Here is a 20560-nt window from a genome sequence, read left to right on the forward strand (position 1 = left end):
GCACAAACAATAGAGTTTCGACTTGCCACATCTGTCTTTCTTGGTTACCTAGACTCATTTCAAGGATATCATTATTTGAATCTTAATACTGGTGGAAAGATTTTTATGGTAAAATCATGTTTGGTTTGATGAGAATGTTTTTTCTTTTGCAGCAAATACTTCTCTATGGGTTACGTTCCTATTCGTGCTCGAGATGCATATATTACCTTGGGTTGTTGTTAAGCAAAAAGGCACAGTCATGTCGCCCCCATCTCATGGCCGTGTTACCTAGACAAAAAGTGGCACGGTCGTGACACCCCATGGACACTACCATGTTAGTGCCACCCCACCCCCTAGCGGAATTCACACACGAGCATCTTCAAGTTGTTCCTTCCTAACCCCAGGGGACCAACAATCAACTCTGACTCAACAAACGCATCCTGGCATTTTGCCACATGACTTGTTGCTCTACAGGTAACAAAACATTGATTGCATGTGTAGAAGATTTTGAGCCCACCTGCTACTCTCAAACCGTGAAGAGCTCTGAATGATAAACAATGATGGACCAAGCATTACGTTCAATGTCCTACTGCACAACAACACTTGGAAACTATTTTCACTTGACTGGGATATGAATGACATGTGATATGATGCAATTAAGTGGGTGTTCTGAGTCAAAGAGAAAGGCTGGTGGATCAATTGACTGTTACAAAGCTCGACTTGTTGCCAAAGGGTTCATCTAGTTGAAGGAGAAAATTACTATAACACTTTCAATCCAGTGTTCAAGCCAATTACAGTAAGACTACTTATCTTATCTCCTACAATAACAACTGGTTATTCTACCAACTTGATGTTCACATAAGTGGCTCCCTAAGTGAAAACATTTTTTATGAAGCAACCACCAAGGTACATAGACAAAGATTTTTCCAATCATGTTTGCACACTAGAGAAATCACTATATAGCCTAAAACAAGCACTAATGTGTCTTTGTTTATCTATTACACTGCTAACACTCATATTTATTTATGGATTAATGTTGATGATATACTAATAAAGTACAAGGACAAAAGTCTTTTGACTTCTACTAATAATTTCACCCCGATGTTTGTATATTATTTTACATCATCTCATCTTGTATGTTTAAAACACAATTGATCTATAATAAAAATTATATATAAAAATTATTGTTATCATCTTATATATATACAAAATGAAATTAATTAATATCCAATTACAGAAGTGGATATTTACAAATTTTCCTTAAAAACAATCAAATTAAAGAATTTCAAAAGTTAAGCTATCATTGATCATTCTGATCATCATCATCTCAACCACCATGTGCATCGATCTCGACGATCAGAGCAGAAATCGAACACAATAACCTCTTGTTGATGAAGATGTTCTTCCAAAAGCCTACTAGCTGGCTTGACGTGAGTTCTGCAGAGCGGACAAGTGATGTGGCCAGTGCCGAGCCACCTATCCAAACAAGCCCTGTGGAAAATATGCTTACACTTCAAGTCTCTAACCTCTTCTCCTTCCTCTATCTTGCACAAACAAACTGCACATTCTACTGCGCCATCTGATTCACCCTCGAAAACCCTTACTCCCACCTCGGAGGCACCATTTTCCGGCGACATTATTCCGGTGACAGCGTTGAATTTGTGGGGAACTTGGCATAAAGATTGCAAGAGGAGGCAATCCCAACCCCATTTTAGCTGTGTTGCTACTGAAACAACACAATTTAGGACCTTTGACTGCGGAAACATTTGGAGCAGTTTCTTGAATATGAATTTGCAGATTACTACGAAGAAGACGAAGATGAAAGCATTGGAAGCGTTTCTCATTTTCTTTTGCTTTTCTCTCTGGTGTTAGAAGCTGTGAAGTATTGTTCTGAGAGGGCTGGCTGGCTTGTTTGGTCTTGTGCTGTAGTGGAGGCTTTATATATAAGTACTTTCACTAATTAAATATATTTTTATTTTATTATTAGGCATATGTTCAATAGTAAACACGCGGATGGGCAGCCAAGAACCTACCAAGAAACTGCAAATATAATATATATTTGATGTATTTTGAATATAGAGCGCAGAATTCTAATGTGTTTCCATAAAATATTCCACGCACCTATTTATTTATTTATTAAATGCAGCACCTCTAGGTGGCCTATAATACTTTAATTTATACGTAAATAATGTAATACACATTTTTTAGGGAATAAAGTAATAAAATAATAAAATTGCGATTGCAATAATGCTTATGAAATTGCGATTTTTCTTATCAACTGTATACTTTCTACTAATACCCAAAATAGTATGACCCCCTAATGTTTTCACCAACAAAGAAAATCGCGATTATTCATTCATTTGTGTCTTTGGTTGACTGTGTTTTACGTACTTATCTTCATCTTTACAACAAGCACAAAAAATAGAGTTCAGACTTGTCACATTTGGCTTTCTTGGTTACCTAGACTCATTTCAAGGATATTATTATTTGAATCTCAATACTGGTGGAAAGATTTTTATGGTATGCCATGTTTGATTTGATGAGAATGTTTTCCCTTTTGTAGCAAATACTTCTCTATAGGCTACGTTCCTATTCGTGCTCGAGATGCATATATTACCTTGAGTTGTTGTTAGCACCTTAAGCCAACCACACTTTCAGCAAAAAGGCACAGTTGTGTCGCCCCCATCTCATGGCCGTGTTACCTAGACAAAAAGTGACACGGTCGTGACACCCCATGGACACTACCATGTTAGTGTCACCCCACCCCCTAGTGGAATTCACGCACGAGCATCCTCAAGTTGTTCCTTCCTAACCCCATGGCATCAACAATCAACTCCAACTCAACAAACACATCTTGGTATTTCGCCACATGACTCATTGCTAACAAAACATTGATTGCATGTGTAGAAGATTTTGAGTCCACCTGCTACTCTCAAACCGTGAAGAGCTTTGAATGGCAAACAATGATGGACCAAGCATTACATTCAATGTCCTATTGCACAACAACACTTGGGAACTATTTCCACTTGACCGGGATATGAATGTGATGATAGGATGCAAGTGGACGGGTGCTTTGAGTCAAGAGAAAGGTTGATGGACCAATTGACTGTTACAAGGCTTGACTTTCAGTCCAGTGATCAAGCCAACTACAGTAAGACCACTTCTCTTATCTCTTACAATAACAATTGGTTATTCTACCAACTTGATGTCACATAAGTGGCTCCCTAAGTGAAAACATTTTTTATAAAGCAACCACCAAGGTACATAGACAGGTTTTTCCAATCATGTTTGCACACTAGAGAAATCACTCCATGGCTTAAAACAAGCACTAATGTGTCTTTGTTTATCAATTACACTGCTAACACTCATATTTATTTATCAGTTAATGTTGATGATATACTAATAATGTACAACGACAAAGGTCTTTTGACTTCTAATAATTTCACTCCATCTCTGTATATTATTTTACATCATCTCCTCTTGTATGTTGAAAACACTATTGATCTATAATAAAAATTATATGAGTAAATACCAGTGGAGGTCTCCCGACTTTGATGGCACCGCTACTTTTAGTCCTCAACTTTTAAATCAACCACTTTCAGTCCTCCGACTTTGATGGCACCACCACTTTTAGTCCTCAACTTTTAAATCAACCAGTTTTAGTTCTCTTACTTTTTGTTTCTAGCCACCTATGGTCCTTCCTTTACAATTGGACATCTAATGTCATTTTCTCAAGGGCAATTAAGTCATTTNAGTGCCTAGCCACCTATCCAAACAAGCCCTGTGGAAAATATGCTTACACTTCAAATCTCTAACCTCTTCTCCCTCCTCTATCTTGCACAGACAAACTGCACATTCTACTGCGCCATCCGGTTCACCCTCAAAAACCCTTACTCCCACCTCAGAGACAACGTTGAATTTGTTGGGAAATTGGCATAAAGATTGCAAGAGGAGGCAATCCCAACCCCATTTTAGCTGTGCTGCTACACAAACAACACAGTTTAGGACCTTTGAGTGCGGAAACATTTGGAGCAGTTTCTTGAATATGAATGTGCAGATTACTACGAGGAACACGAAGATGAAAGCATTGGAAACGTTTCTCATTTTGTATGTTTTGCTTTCACTTAGTCTTCTTCTCTTATATCTCTGATGTTATAAGAAGCTGTGAAGTATTGTTCTGAGAGGGCTGGCTGGCTTGTTTAGTCTTGTGCTGTAGTGGAGGCTTTATATATAAGTACGTTCACTAATTAAATATAATTTCTATTATTAGGCATATGTTCAATAGTAAAAACATGGATGGGCAGCCAAGAACCTACCAAGAAACTGCAAATATAATATATATTTGATGTATTTTGAATATAGAGCGCAGAATTCTGATGTGTTTCCATAAAATACTCCATGCGCCTATTTATTTATTTATTAAATGCAGCACCTCTTGGTAGCCTATCAGAAAGTTAATTAGTTGGGATCGAAGTTGGGACTTGTTTATCCTAAAAAAAAAATAGGAGTGAGGATACGTAGTATAATTTAATTTGACAAAATTTCTTATGCTACCCCCTCACGGAACCTCATCTATAAAAGGGGTCAACTTCTTCATAAGTATTACACGCACTTTCCTCACACTAATAAATATTTAACAAAAAATATTAAACTATTAACATCTGTTGTTTAAAAAAAGAGATACTAAAACATACACGGTGACATTTTTCTTTTTAATTTTGTAATTATACTGTGGACCCGGGTCCACCTTGCATACACAATTTACATACTGAATATTCACAATTCAAATTGTGAACACTTAATATATATGTAAATTGTGAACATTCAATATTTAAATTAAGTATTTTGAGTCCAGGAATTTATCATTCCAAGACTGGTTGGATAGAGGCCTGGCATCTAAAGGCAGAGGATTTAATCCACAAGAAGGCAACTCGCTATTCACAGTAACGTTATGGTGGATATGGAGATGGAGAAACAAAGCAATATTTTTCAACGCTATCCAGTCCCTACATTTCAAGAGAGACTGGATAAGTCTAGACCAAATTGAATCTGCTTTTGCCAAGGACAATAGAAATCGAGCGACGACAATGAATCCAGGCTAGGAAAGCAAATGCTGGGAGAGGCCAGAAGGAGTTGTAAAAATCAACTACGATGGCCCCTCTGATCGCGCATCCAAGTTAGCAGGATGTGGAGGAATAATAAGGAATTTCGTTGGCAACTGGGTAGGGGGATTCGTCAATAACATAAGGCACTGCCCCCCTCTGCAAGCAAAAGCTTGGGGCTTACTAAGGAGCATATAGCTAGCTAACCACATGGGTTTCAAGAATATTATACTAGAAGGAGACTCGACACAACTGGTTGATGCATTAAGGGACGGTGTAATGGCGAGGTCGCCAATCCTCAATATAGTAAAGGCATGCAAACAAGAGCTCCGAAGCATGGAGTCCTGGAGATTGGTAGCTGCACTCGTGAAGTCAATGCAGTAGCAGATAAAATGGCGAAGTCGTCAAAATACTACACGAAAGGCTTCCACTGCTTAACCCAACCGCCGGTTAACATCACCAATTTGATGGAGTTCGATATAATAGGCTGCCCTACATAGCGCTTCATGTATAACCACAACTGATACATAATTGTAAATGGGTCTCCCCCTTCCTTTATAAATAAATAAATAAAAATTGTGTATTTTGAAGACAGGTTCACCTTACAAGACGGACCGGGTCTATGGTATAACTATTGGACATCGAAGCTCTCTCTAGTCGGCGGTGAGCAGTGGCGGCAATAGTGTCGGCAACGAACAATGACCACATGCAGCTGCGACAAGGGGGTATAAGAGTAAAGGTTGTTAAGGTTTTAATAAGAATATAAAATATGTTGTTGAGTAAATACAAGGGTAAAACGGGTACAAACTAGGAACACGTGCTTTTCGTAGCGTCCCAACAAACGGCACTAATTATGATTTTATAGGGACTGAGTCCACCATAAACCAGGTATGAAATTACAGGCACTAAGCCCAAAAGCGTATGTAAAAAGCCCAAAGAATACATAATGAATATTATACCTCTAATAGGGGACTAGAAATAATTAGGAATAATATTGTAGCTAGTGAAAGTCGAACTTTGGTTTCTGTTGGAAGTCAGGAACCACACCACTTGACTAGGAAGAATTCTAAGGACCAAGAGATGTCTTGTAAGGGGAGGCAAGGGTGACTTATATATCATGTCTAGGACAAGATTTCTCTCTACTTTAAGAATTTACATGCAAAAGTTACATTATCTAACCAACCTTGAAAGAAAAAATAATAATAGTATTTCATGATAACAATTGAAGTCTTAATTATATACACAAGGAAAGCCTATGAATTTATACACTATAACTTCACTGCGTAACTCTTTAGTTATATTTTGTGTAAAAAAAAAAAAAAAAAAACTCTTTATTAGTTATATTATTCTTTTTTTTAGTATTATTGACTCTATTACAACTCACAACCGAGGTTCGATAATGTGACATTACCTCAAAGAGAGCTATAGATGTATCATCTGAGCACAAATTATATTACTCTTTGATAACATTAGTAAAGATATTATAAGCATGTCACTTTCAATATAAAAAATAAGTTGAATTTTATTGATTTATCAATGAAGGAATCAGACTGCAATTGAATAGAATTAATTTACAAAAATAATTAAATTAATTACACTATAACATCCCATGATATTGAAGTGACATATTTACCAACTTTCACTAAAAAAAAAAAATACCATTGGATTTTAAACATTTCAATCATCGTAACCACCATGTGCATCCATCTCGACGGTCAGAGAAGAAATCGAACACAATAACCTCTCGATAACGATCGTCGAAAAGTCGTCGGACGGCTGACCTGACTTGGGTCCGGCAAAGCGGACATGAATTCCGGCCAGTGGCGAGCCATCTATCCAAGTAATCCCGGTGGAAAATATGGTTACACCTCAAGTCTCCAACTTCTTCTCCTTCCTCTATCTTGCACAAACAAACCGCGCATTCTTCTGCCTCCGATTCGCCCTCGAAAACCCGAGCTCCGAGCTCCGGCCACATTCCGGTGCCGTCGACGTGGCAGAATGATTGGATAAGGAGGCAATCCCAAGCCCATTTTAGGTGCGACGCTGCCCAAACGACGTAGTTTAGTATAGCAGATTGTGGAAACATTCGGAGCATTTTCTTGAAAATGTAAATGCAGATTGCTATGAGGATGATGAAGATAAAAGCTTGTGAAGCGCTTCTCATTCTCATCTCTTAGTTTTCGTTTTCTTTCGCTTCACTTAGAGGCTGCGAATGAAGGCTTCATTGGCTTGTATTCTACGCACACATATATATAGACATAGTCAATAATGTGTAGATTTGACGGTTGAAAATAATCGATGATGCATACAAACAACTAGCATGGTTGGTATGAATGATCTTACCTCTTGGCCCTTAAGAGAAGTCCAGAGTTTAAACCTCTTTTTGTATAAAAAAATCAATCCGGTCGAAATTAAATGGGCCTTCTACAGTTAGAACTTACTTAGACACCTAGTGGTCTAACTAAAACAAGGCAAAAATTTGTGTAAAACCGTCTCACCGTGAGACGTGTCGGGTCGGGTACATTAAGATAAAAATGTCATACTTATATGTGCAAATGTCATACTTATATGCTCAAATGTAATACTAATCAAGAATAAATTTTTTGTTACTTATAAGGGTAAATGTAATACTTTTAGGAAAAGTACAATATTTTTACATTTTGATTTAAAATTATTACATTTTTCCTCAAAAGTATTATATTTTCCCTTACAATGGGCACTTGTCAACATTACTTATTATGAAAAATTTAATACTTTTTTTCTTATAAGTAACAAAAATTGTATTCCTAATTAGTGTTATATTTGATCATATAAGTATGCCATTTGCGTATATAAGTATGACATTTGCATGTTGCTCCGACTCGACCCTACCCGTCTCACGAATAAGGACATGTGAAACGGTCTCACACAAGTGTGATCCCTAAAACAAATGATGAATACAATATATATAAGGCAAAAACTTGTGTGAGACCGGCTCACCGTGATGCGGGTCGGGTCGGGTCAATATGCAAATGTAATACTTATATGCACAAATGTCATACTTATATACTCAAATGTAATACTAATCAGGAAAAAAAAAATTTTACTTATAAGGGTAAATGTAATATTTTTAAGGGAAAATACAATACTTTTACATTTTGATTTAAAAGTTATATTTTCCCTTATAAGTAGGGGCACTTGTCAACATTACTTATTGTGAAAAATATATTACTTTTTCTCTTATAAGTAACAAAAATTGTATTCCTAATTAGTATTACATTTGAATATATAAATATGACATTTGCACATATATTTACATGTTGATCCGACCCGACCCGACTCGTCTCACAAATAAGAATCCGTGAGACGGTCTCACACTTGAAATATAATGGCTCCGCAGCCAGCTCTACACGAATGTTGCGAAAATTTATTTTTATTTAATTTGTCATCTTTGAAAGTTCCAATTTATAACCTTAAAAAGGCGAATAACTGAAGAGATTAAAAAGATTAAAAATATAAAAGCATACTGATATAATAGACCAGCCTGCGTGGCTCAATAATGCAAAATTTCTTTTGTCGCATTGCATGGACTTAGGTCAATGAAAGTATTCTCTCATATTATAATGATGATGACGGCGTCTCAAGAAATGACCAAGAAAGTGCGAGTTGAAGCTAGTGGTTGATGTCTATTGAATTAAATTAAGAGTTTAGGAATTCTGCTTTTCTATAAAATACTCCATCATGTATTTATTTATTAAATTCAGCATCATTCAATGACTATAAAAAAAAAAGTTAATTAATATTATATTTACAGCTAAGTTGGTTAGACTATTAGCTTGATAACCACAAAATTCTAAATTCGACTCTAAAAAAATTTGAGTTTGCTTTAATATAAATACAGTTCATTTTAGTGACTCTTGCAAATTAGAGGTTATGGGATCAAGTCTCAACGGAGGAGATATTGACTCTTTGTGCTTCAACAGGCTAAGAAAATAGATGAACAGATACTACAATATTTTTTTTTGAGTACTAAATACTACAATATAACAGAGTCAGTAGTACTTGAAAAAAAATACAATTCCTTTTTTAAAAGAACTTTTACTCAAAAATCATACAAAAATCAAACTTATTCAAGAATGAAACTAAATTTGTTTCATTAAGGAATCCACCCTTTAATAGTTAAGGAATCTCTAAAGACAAATTTCTTTGCCCCATCTAGTTAAGGAATCTCCAAGTTGAACAACTAATATATTCTGTTGCCAACTCCCACATGACGTCCATTTGGATGGTTAGAATGAGGGAATTAGCCCACATTGTCAACTGGTCACAGGGGTGAAATTTGAAAAAAAAATTAGTGATCGAGTTTCACCAGCGTTAGTGTGGGAGCAGGACTTTTTGTGCGCAGTGAGCAATTATCGGGGCCTAAATAGGGATGGGGGGTGGGGTATAATGATTATCCACACATTCCCATCTAGCTTGGAATTGCAATTCTTGGGGAAGGGGTGGATTTTCCAATTCTTAATTTTACATGTTAAAGAAGAGCAAATACCAATTTTGGTCCCACGATTATTAGCAAAATGACAATTTTGATCCACATGTTTAATTTCTACCAATTTTAATTTGATCCGACAACTATTGTTTTAGTACCAATTTTCATCCACGACTATTGTTTTAGTGCCAAAATCCATCACTCATATGTTTAAAACGTGCAAAAATCTAACATTGTTAAGGGTATTTTCGTAATTTATTTTCAACTTAATATCCCAATTTGAGCATGAATAAATGGATTTAAGTCCTAAGATCGATCAAAATTCACAGTTTTCCTCCTCATTTTACCTTAATTTGAGGATGAGAACTGTGATTTGTGATCGATCTTAGAGCTTAAATCTCTTTATTCATGCTCAAATTGGAATATTGAGTTGAAAATGACGAAAATACATTTAAAAATTTTAGATTTTGCCAAAGACCTTGTGGTCTAGTGGCATCCGGTGTCCCGGTTGACACTCCCACATGGATGATGGGAGTGGGTTCGAGCAACTGTTAACTCATTGTGCTTCAGTAGGTTGAGAAAGTAGTACTTAAAAAAAATTTAAAAATTTAGATTTTGACATGTTTTAAATGGATGGGTGGCTGGCGCGATGAATTTTTCCATTAAAACGGTAGTTGCGGGACCAAATTTGGTACTAAAACAATAGCCGTGGGATCAATATTAGTAGAAATTAAACATATGGACTAAAATTGTCATTTTACTAATAACTGAGGGACCAAAATTAATATTTGCTATGTTAAAGAATTAGGTAGGAAATGAATTCCAATTCCTTCCAATCAAACAGCTGATTTGAAACTAATTAAATGATTAGGTTTGTTAACAATAATTAGCGATTGGTTAACAATTTATATTTTAAGAATTTGAATTCGTTTTAATGATTGGTATGGTAATGATTAGAGAATAATTACTTGAAAGGAATGAATACATATTATATGTGTTAATGATTTTGGAATAATTTACATTTAAAGAATAACCATGAGTAATGATTAGATTAAAAAAAAAAAATTCTAAAACATCATTAGTGCAAATTCCACTTTTAGTCCTCGATTATTGTGGCATTGTCACATTTAGTCCTATTCTTTTAATTTTGACATCTCTAACTTTAAACAACTTCCACTTTTAGTCCTTGACTATTGTGGCATTGCCACATTTAGTCCCATTCTTTTAATTTTGTCATATTACATCCATGACTTTGAACAACTTCCACATTTAGTCATTGACTATTATGGCATTGCCACATTTAGTCCAGTGGTCAAACAAACTACAGTAAAATTTCTCTTATTTCCTACCATAACCAAAAACTGGTTAACCCTCCAACTTGATATTCACAATGCCTTCCTAAATGGCTTTCTTAGTGAATACATTTTTATGAAGCAACCACTAGGATACGTATACAAAGATTTTCTTAGTCATGTTTGCAAACTAGAGAAATCAGTCTATGGCCTGAAAGAAGTACTTCGTGTAGTGTATGGTTCAAATATTTTCATGATTTCTTACTTTCAATCGGCTTCAAGGCTTAAAAATTTTATGTGTCTTTGTTAATCTATTACACTGCTAACACTCAGATTTATTTAATAGTTTATGTTGATGATATACTAATAATGTGCGTTTACAAAGGTTAGGTTTCTTATCTTCTATTACAAATAGGTTAACTGATATCTTCAAAATAAGATATACGGGACCACTGAGCTTAGCTTCTTTTTGGGAATAGAGACAACTAAACATGCTACTTAAAAAAAAGTTTGGTTTTATTAATTCATCAATGATAACCAAAGCCACATTAAAGACTTCGGGTCCGTTTGAAAACTAGCAGAAAAATGACTCTTAGAAGTCATTTTCTAGATTTTGCATTATTTAGGTACTCAAGAAAAATTAAGTCAATGGAAAATGTTCATTTTAGTCAACAAAAAAAAAATGCTTAATTTGGCGGAAAAATATCTTCCTAGTTTTTTAGTTGAAAGACATTTTCTGGATTCTTTATTTTCCATCTTTCTTCACTCTTTTTTTTTTTTTTTTTTAAAGTTAGTTTCAAGATTATTATTATTACCAACACTACAACCATCAAACCACCACAATCATCACCACCACCACACCACAACACAACTACAATATCACCACCACCACCACCACCAACACCACCACACCACTACCACCACCATCACCACATATTATTATTATTATTATTATTATTATTATTATTATTATAACAAATAACAAATAATATGTTTATTTTCATAAAAATGAACCAAACAGAAAAATGCGATTTCTTAACTTTTTGCCAAACATAAGAAGATAGTTTTCTAACATTCAACCAAACACCAGAAAATTAAATTATTTTATGAAAAATGATTCATTCTTTGAAAATCATTTTTCACAAAACATTTTCCAAGTTCTTAAACAGACCTTTAAATTTATTTTAATATGAAAATTGTTAGAACATGATTTTTATTTTCGATCATACTTATCTACAACAATACCCATATTTACTATAACTTTTATAACTACTTACTCAATTTAATTATATTAAAAATAATCAATTTTACTTTATATTAATTAACTTTAGTGCCAAGGACCTTGTAGTCCAGTGGCATCAAACCCTTCCCTTTATACGGGAGGTTGTAGAGTCAGTAGTATTCAAAAAAAAATTAACTTTAGCAGTTAGAAATTATGTTAAGTATTTATTTAGATTCATTTTCGTATTGAGGATTAGTTTAATTGCGCAATGGTTATTATAACTAGCTAGTAAATAAATATATAAAGGGAACAGATTGATATGATCGACTGCAATTCAATAGAATTAATTTACAAAAAAAAAAAAAAAAAATTAATAACTATATAACATCCAATGATATAGAAGTGGCATATTTACCAACTTTCACTCAAAAAAATATCATTGGATTTTAAATATTTGAATCATCGTAACCACCATGTGCATCCATCTCGACGGTCAGAGAAGATATCGAACGCAATAACCTCTTGATAACGATCGTCGAAAAGTGGTCGGCCGGCTGACTTGACTTGGGTCCGGCAGAGCGGACATGAATTCCGGCCAGTGGCGAGCCATCTATCCAAGCAATCCCGGTGGAAAATATGGTTACACCTCAAGTCTCCAACTTCTTCTCCTTCCTCTATCTTGCACAAACAAACCGCGCATTCTACCGCCTCCGATTCGCCCCCGAAAACCCGACCTCCGAGCTCCGGCGACATTCCGGTGCCGTCGACGTTGAATTTGTAAGGCGGCGGCTGGCAGAATGATTGGATAAGGAGGCAATCCCAACCCAATTTTAGCTGCGACGCTGCCAAAACGACGTAGTTTAGTATAGCAGACTGCGGAAACATTCGGAGCAATTTCTTGAAAATGAAAGTGCAGATTGCTATGAGGATGATGAAGGTGAAAGCATGTGAAGCGTTTCTCATTTTCATCTCTTAGTTTTCGTTTTCTTTCGCTTCACTTAGAGGCTGGGAAGGCTTGATTGGCTTGTATTTTATACACACACACATATATATATATAAACGTGTATAATGTAATTTATATTAATAAAAGTTTGATAGTATATATATAAATGTGTTCAAAATGATGAATACAATAATGGCTGCCCAGCCAACCCTACATGAATTGTGCGTAAATTTATTTTATTTAATTCATCAGCTTTGAAAGTTACAATTTTATAACCTTAAAATGCAAATAACTGAAGAAATAAAAAATATAAAAGCATATTGTTAGACCACCATGCGTGCCTCAATGCAAAAAATAAATAAATATTAAAAAATAAAAAAAATTGTTGCATGCACTTAGGTCAATGAAAATGTTCTCTCAATCTCACATTAATTATTTAGCGTATATAAATGAAATAGTTAGTTTATAACAAAACTATAATAAACCGTTTATATAAATAATGTAATAACATAATTGTAGATATCATATTCATTAATACTTTAATCTATGTATATAATATTTTATAGCATAAATGTAATACAAATTTTTTAGGGATTAAAGTAATAAAATAAGAAAATTATAGATATCATCAATTTTTTAAAGTACCTTATATATTATACATCATACCATAGGCTAAGGATCCTGTGAGAACAGTAGTACCATAGGATATAAATACGAACCAATCTTAGTCTTACATCTGTAAAAATTTGATGGATCTAATTAGATTTTTAAAAAATGAAGTGGTATTTTCGTAATTATCATCAACTTCACTATGCAAATTTGAACACTTATATGTGCAATCTTTAACAACTAAATATGCAAATCTGGTAAAATTTATAAAATCAACAAAAAAAAAAAGCTAAACTTTAAATATAAACCATAAATGTTAGACTCTAAGGAGTAAAAAGTGAATCACAAAATTAAATAAAACAAAAAACTTAGTCATAAACTCTAAAATTGAAACCCTAAGTGCAATGCCCTTTCGCATTTTTGCAAGTGCAATATTTGAACACTAAATGTGTAATATATTAATACTAAATGTGCAAATCTGAAAAATTCTGAAAAATGCATATTTTTCAGATGTAAGGTTGAAATTAATTCTTATTTCTCTTCTAAAAACTTGCTCTCATTTGATCCAATACCCTATACCATAAATATTGTACTTCATAAGAAACCTAAAATAGACAAAATGTTTTTTTTTTTAAAAGGTCAATATATAAGTCCAGTTCTTATATTCGATTTGCATTAACCAAACGTCTGAAAGCCATCCCTAATTCTATCTAATGAGAACGAGCCATCATTACAGTTTTGTTATAAACTACTTCATTACTTATACTATAAATAATGTGAGATTAAGGAAATGTAAGATTATCTTATATATTTGGCTAAAATTATAGAAATATAATATTAACTTGTTTGGTGGGGTAATTATATTACTATCATTTCTTGGTCATTTATTGAGACGCGCCAATATGAGAAAACACTTTCATTGACCTAAGTGCAATAAAAAAAAAAATTGCATTGAGGCACGCATGTGGTCTAACAGTATGCTTTTATATTTTTAATTTCATCAGTTATTTGCATTTTAAGGTTATAAAATTGTAACTTTCAAAGCTGATGAATTAAATAAATTAAATTTGCGCAAAATTCATGTAGGGTTGGCTTGACAGCCATTATTGTATTCATCATTTTGAACACATGTATATATATACTAACAAACTTTTATTATTAATATAAATTAGATTATACACGTGTTTATATATATAAATGTGTCTGTGCTCTATATATCAAATATATATTGTATTTGCAGTTTCTTGGCATGCCCATGTGTTTACTATTGAACATATGCGGCCTAATAATAATAAACATTTAGTGAACTTATATATAAAGCCTTCACTACAGCAGTAGACTAAACAAGCCAGCCAACTCTCTGAGAACAATTAATACTTCAATTCACAGCTTCTAACACTAGAGAGAGAAGAAAAAGGAAATGAGAAACGCTTCCAATGCTTTCATCTTCGTCTTCCTCGTAATAATCTGCACATACATTTTCAAGAAACTGCTCCAAATGTTTCCGCAGTCAAGGATTCTAATCTGTGCTGTTTCAGTAGCAGCACAGCTAAAATGGGGTTGGGATTGCCTCCTCTTGCAATCTTTATGCCAATTTCCCAACAAATTCAACGTCGTCGCCGGAATGTCGCCGGAAAATGGTGGCTCCGAGGTGGGAGTAAGGGTTTTCAAGGGTGAATCGGATGGCGCGGTAGAATGTGCAGTTTGTCTGTGCAAGATAGAGGAGGGAGAAGAGGTTAGAGATTTGAAGTGTAAGCATATTTTCCACAGGGCTTGTTTGGATAGGTGGCTGGGCACTGGCCGCATTACTTGTCCGCTCTGCCGAACTCACGTCAAGACACCCAGTCGGCGTTTCCAAGATGATCTTCATCATAATCAAGAGGTTATCGTCTTCGATTTCTGCTCTCATCGTCGAGATAGATGCACATGGTGGTTACGATGATGATGATGAGAATGATCATTGCCGCTTTACATATCAAAATTCTTTGATTGTTTTTAAGGAAAAGGTTGTAGATATATATATTTGTATCATGTTCTATATTTTGTCAATCTTTTTCAGGCCAAAGATTCATTGATTACTCCACCATAAGGGTTCAATCATGTCATCACCTATTAATAAAAAATTCATAAAAAAAAAAAGTTAAATCAAGACATGTTTCACACACGTTCTTTAAAATCAATATCAGAATGAATACCAACTAACAGTGGAAATGGAGTTTCCATGACTGTTGTGAACTCAGAGTATGGTGCTCCAATGAATTCCGCCGAGACTCAAATTCACCCCTTTTTCATATGGGAGTGCAATTACCGGATGCCGTTTAATTAACTTGGTTGTTTGGTTGATTGGAATTCTATCCTTTTCTAGTTCTTTTACCATGTACGTAAAATTACAAGAATTGGAAATTCTACCCTTTCCGAAGAATTACAATTGCATGCTAGATGGGAATGTTCAGTTGTTGTTTGGAAATTCTACCCTTTCCGAAGAATTACAATTGCATGCTAGATGGGAATGTTCAGTTGTTGTTGTTGTTAAGGCATTTTATTAGTCTTTATATCTCATCTTACCTTTAAATTCTTATATCTACCAAACATTTCTATTTCTACTTACCAAACAATAAAATTTGAATTCCTCTGTACTTCCCACTTTATTCATTTTCTACGGATTACAATTTTTTTCTTCCATAATTCCCTATTTCTAACCAAATGGATGGCATGTGGGAGTTGGCAACAGAATATGTTAGTTGTTCAAGATCGTTAGTGAGGTAATTACGTTGTTGGAGTCTTTGGATCACAAATATAAAAGTGAAGATGCTAGGGCAAGGAAGTTTGTCAATAGAGATTTTGGGGCAAAGAAATTTGTCTTGGAAGATTCCTTAACTATAAAATGGTGGATTCCTTAATGTAGGAGTAACTTTAGGGCGTGCTTGGTTCGCAAATGAAAATCGGAATCGGAATGGAAATCAAATACTTGGTAATGGTAATGGGTTTTAGTGAAAGTATTTTACTTGTTTGGTAGTAGGATGGAATTGGAATGATTATTAATATTGTTGTTTGGTTATGTATGATCTATAATGGGAATAAATATTTTAAAAATACAAGAACAAAAAATGAAGGCAATTTATTCTAATATAAAGACATCCAAAGCACCAATAAGAACAAAAAAAAAATAAAAGTAAAAATCTAAAAGCATTAATCCAAACTTAAAAAATCAAATTACCAATTAGGAGGGAGATTAATGGAATGAAACATTTATTTTATTAGGGAATGAATTTTGTAATTAAGGGGTAATCAAATATAATAGTAGTGTGTTTTCAAAAAATATAATAGTAGTGCTCTTGAATCTTGTCAACCAAACAATAACGAAGACTTTAATTCTTATTCCTGAAAGCTAAACTCATGAACTAAAACACTCTTAGGGTGTGTAGTGTGTTTGGTAACCCGGAAAATGATTTCCATAAATCATTTTCCGGACTTTCGATGTTTAGAAACTTCCGGAAAATGATTTCCATTGACCATGAAAAATGACCATTATTTTTGTACGGTTTTTGAGTAAGAGTTCCTCTTAATAAAGGAACTGTATTCATACTAAAGTAAATTCACATTTTTTTATTTAGAGTTAAATTTGAAACTTTATGATTACCAAAGTTAACAACAACTTAGCTGTAAATATAATATTAATTAATTTTTCTTGTAGTCACGGAATGATGCTGAATTTAATAAATAAATACATTAATGGAGTATTTTATATATTGAAAAGCAGAATTCCTAAACTCTTAATTCGCACTTTCTTGGTCATTTCTTGAGACGCCATTATCAGAGAACACTTTCATTGACGTGAGCGCACATGCGACAAAAGAAATTTTGCATTCAGGCACGCATGGTGGTCTAACAGCAGTATGCTTTTATATTTTTAATTTCTTCAGTTATTTGCATTTTAAGGTTATAAAATTGTACCTTTCAAAGCTGATAAATTAAATAAAATAAATTTGCGCAAAATTCATGTAGGGTTGGCTTGCAGCCATTATTATATTCATCATTTTGAACACATTTATATATACTACAAAACTTTTAATAATATAAATTACATTATACACGTTTTTATATGTATATATATATACGTGTGTGTATAGAAATAAAATAGAAGCCAATCAAGCCTTCCAGCCTCTAACTCCAGAGATTAAGTGAAGCGAAAGAAAACGAAAACTAAGAGATGAGAATGAGAAACGCTTCACATGCTTTCATCTTCATCATCCTCATAGCAATCTGCACTTTCATTTTCAAGAAAATGCTCCGAATGTTTCCACAGTCTGCTATACTAAACTACGTCGTTTTGGCAGCGTCGCACCTAAAATTGGCTTGGGATTGCCTCTTTATCCAATCATTCTGCCCACCGCCGCCTTACAAATTCAACGTCGACGGCACCGGAATGTCGCCGGAGCTCGGAGGTCGGGTTTTCGGGGGCGAATCGGAGGCGGTAGAATGCGCGGTTTGTTTGTGCAAGATAGAGGAAGGAGAAGAAGTTGGAGACTTGAGGTGTAACCATATTTTCCACCGGGATTGCTTGGATAGATGGCTCGCCACTGGCCGGAATTCATGTCCGCTCTGCCGGACCCAAGTCAAGTCAGCCGCCGGCCGACGACTTTTCGACGATCGTTATCGAGAGGTTATTGAATTCGATTTCTTCTCTGGCCGTCGAGATGGATGCACATGGTGGTTACGATGATTCAAATATTTAAAATCCAATGATATTTTTTTGAGTGAAAGTTGGTAAATATGCCACTTCTATATCATTGGATGTTATATAGTTATTAATTTTTTATTTTTTTTTGTAAATTAATTCTATTGAATTGCAGTCGATCATATCAATCTGTTCCCTTTATATATTTATTTACAAATGAGTACTATTGCAGACGGTTATGATCAAAAATAGAAATCATGTTCTAACAATTTTCATATTAAAATAAATTAATGGTCCATATAGAAACTTGAAAAATGTTTTTTGAAAAATTATTTCCAGAAAATGACACATTTTATGAAAAAATATTTTAATTTTATTTTGGTGTTTGATTTAATGTCAGAAAACTATATTCTTCGGTTTGACAAAAAGTTAAAAATTACAATTTTTCTGTTTGATTTATTTTTTTTAAAAATGAACATAATAATAATAATAATAATAATAATAATTATTATTATTATTATTATTATTATTATTATTATATGTGGTGATGGTGGTGTGGTGATAGTGGAGATGGTGGTGGTTGTGGTGGTACGGTGTTGGTGGTGGTCATGTGGTAGTAGTGGTGGTTGTGTGGTGGTGGTGACACTGTTGTAGTTGTGGTGTGGTATGGTGGTGGCGATGATTGTGGTGGCTTAGTGGCTGTGGTGTTTGTAATAATAATAATCGTGAAACTAAATTTAAAAACGAAGAGAGAAGAAAGATGGAAAACAAAGAATCCGGAAAATGTCTTCCTACATACTAAACAATCAGGAAGACATTTTCCTTCAAATTAAGCATTTTTTTTTGTTTACTATGATGAACATTTTCCTTCGGCTTCATTTTCTTTGAATATCCAAACACTGGAAAATCTGAAAAATGACTTTCGGAAGTCATTTTTTTAGTTTTCAAACTGACCCTAAGTCTCAAATGCGGCTTTGATGATCATTGATGAATCAATAAAACCAAACTTTTTTTTGAAATTAAAGTGACATGTTTAATTGTCTCTATTCCCATAAAGAAGCTCGGTAGTCTCATATATCTTATTTTGAAGATATCAGCATAGTCAGTTTGTAATATATAGAAGACAATAAACCTTTGTTGATGCTCATTATTAGTCTATCATCAATATAAACCAATAAATAAATCTGAGCGTTAGCAGTGTAATAGATAAACAAAGACACATAGATTTTTGAAGCCTTGAAGTCGATTGAAAGCAAGCAATCATGAAAACGTTTGAACCATGCACTACATGAGGTGCTTGTTTTAGGCCATAGAGTGGTTTCTCTAGTTACGTTTGCAAACATGATTAAGAAAATCTATGTCTACGTACCCTGGAGGTTGCTTCATAAAAATGTATTCACTTAGGAAGGCATTATCAATATCAAGTTGGCGGATTACCCAATTTTTTGTTATGGTAGGAGATAAGATAAATTTTATTGTAGTTGGTTCAACCACTGGATTGAAAGTGTCACATTAATCTTCTCCTTCAACTTGATTAAATCCTTAGTCGCACCACCACACCAACCACAACTACAACAACAGCACCACCATCACTACTACAGAACAACCACCACCACTACCACATGACCACCACCAACACCAACACCACGTACACCACCACCATCACCGGCCACCACCACAACCACAACCACCATCATCTCCACTACCACCACAACAACACCACACCACTACCACCACCACAACAACACCACATACACCACTAATACCACCACCACCACCACAATCACCATCATCTCCACTACCACCACAACAACACCACGCCACTACCACCACCATGCCACCACCATCACCACAGTACATGTTGTTATTATTATTATTATTATTATTATAACAAATAATATGTTTATTTCCATGAAAATGAACCAAACAAAAAAAATACAATTTCTTAACTTTTGTCAAACAAAAGAAGATAGCTTTCTGACATTCAATCAAACACAAAAATAAAATTAAAAAAAAAAATTCTAAAAAGTTAGTCGTTTTTTGGAAATTATTTTTCAGAAAACATTTTCCAAGTTTCGAAACATACCCTTGATTTATTTTAATATAAAAATTATTAGGACATGATTAATTTCTATTTTCCATCATAACTATATGCAATAATACTCATTTGTAAATCAATATATAAAGGAAACAGATTGACTTGATCCACTGCAATTGAATAGAATTAATTTACAAAAAAAAAAAAAAAAAAAAAAAAAAAAAAAAAA

At 34.1% G+C, this 20560-nt stretch overlaps 3 protein-coding genes across 3 annotated transcripts; 1 reads left to right on the forward strand and 2 right to left on the reverse strand.

Moving 5' to 3' along the window:
• Positions 1 to 6762: 6762 nt before the first annotated feature.
• On the reverse strand, positions 6763 to 7251 carry LOC116004755 (E3 ubiquitin-protein ligase RHA2B-like). The gene has a single exon (XM_031244918.1). The coding sequence runs from the start codon at positions 7249 to 7251 to the stop codon at positions 6763 to 6765; it is 489 nt and encodes a 162-aa protein (XP_031100778.1).
• A 5271-nt stretch (positions 7252 to 12522) lies between these two features.
• LOC116004757 (uncharacterized RING finger protein P4H10.07-like) lies at positions 12523 to 13032 on the reverse strand. The gene has a single exon (XM_031244920.1). The coding sequence runs from the start codon at positions 13030 to 13032 to the stop codon at positions 12523 to 12525; it is 510 nt and encodes a 169-aa protein (XP_031100780.1).
• Positions 13033 to 17825: 4793 nt separating this feature from the next.
• Positions 17826 to 18338, forward strand: LOC116004758 (E3 ubiquitin-protein ligase RHA2B-like). Its single transcript, XM_031244921.1, has one exon. It carries the CDS (start codon positions 17826 to 17828, stop codon positions 18336 to 18338), a length of 513 nt encoding a protein of 170 aa, XP_031100781.1.
• The last annotated feature ends 2222 nt before the right edge of the window (positions 18339 to 20560 follow it).

The sequence above is a fragment of the Ipomoea triloba genome, chromosome 14 (assembly GCF_003576645.1).
Source record: "Ipomoea triloba cultivar NCNSP0323 chromosome 14, ASM357664v1".
In the NCBI taxonomy this organism is placed as follows: domain Eukaryota; kingdom Viridiplantae; phylum Streptophyta; class Magnoliopsida; order Solanales; family Convolvulaceae; genus Ipomoea; species Ipomoea triloba.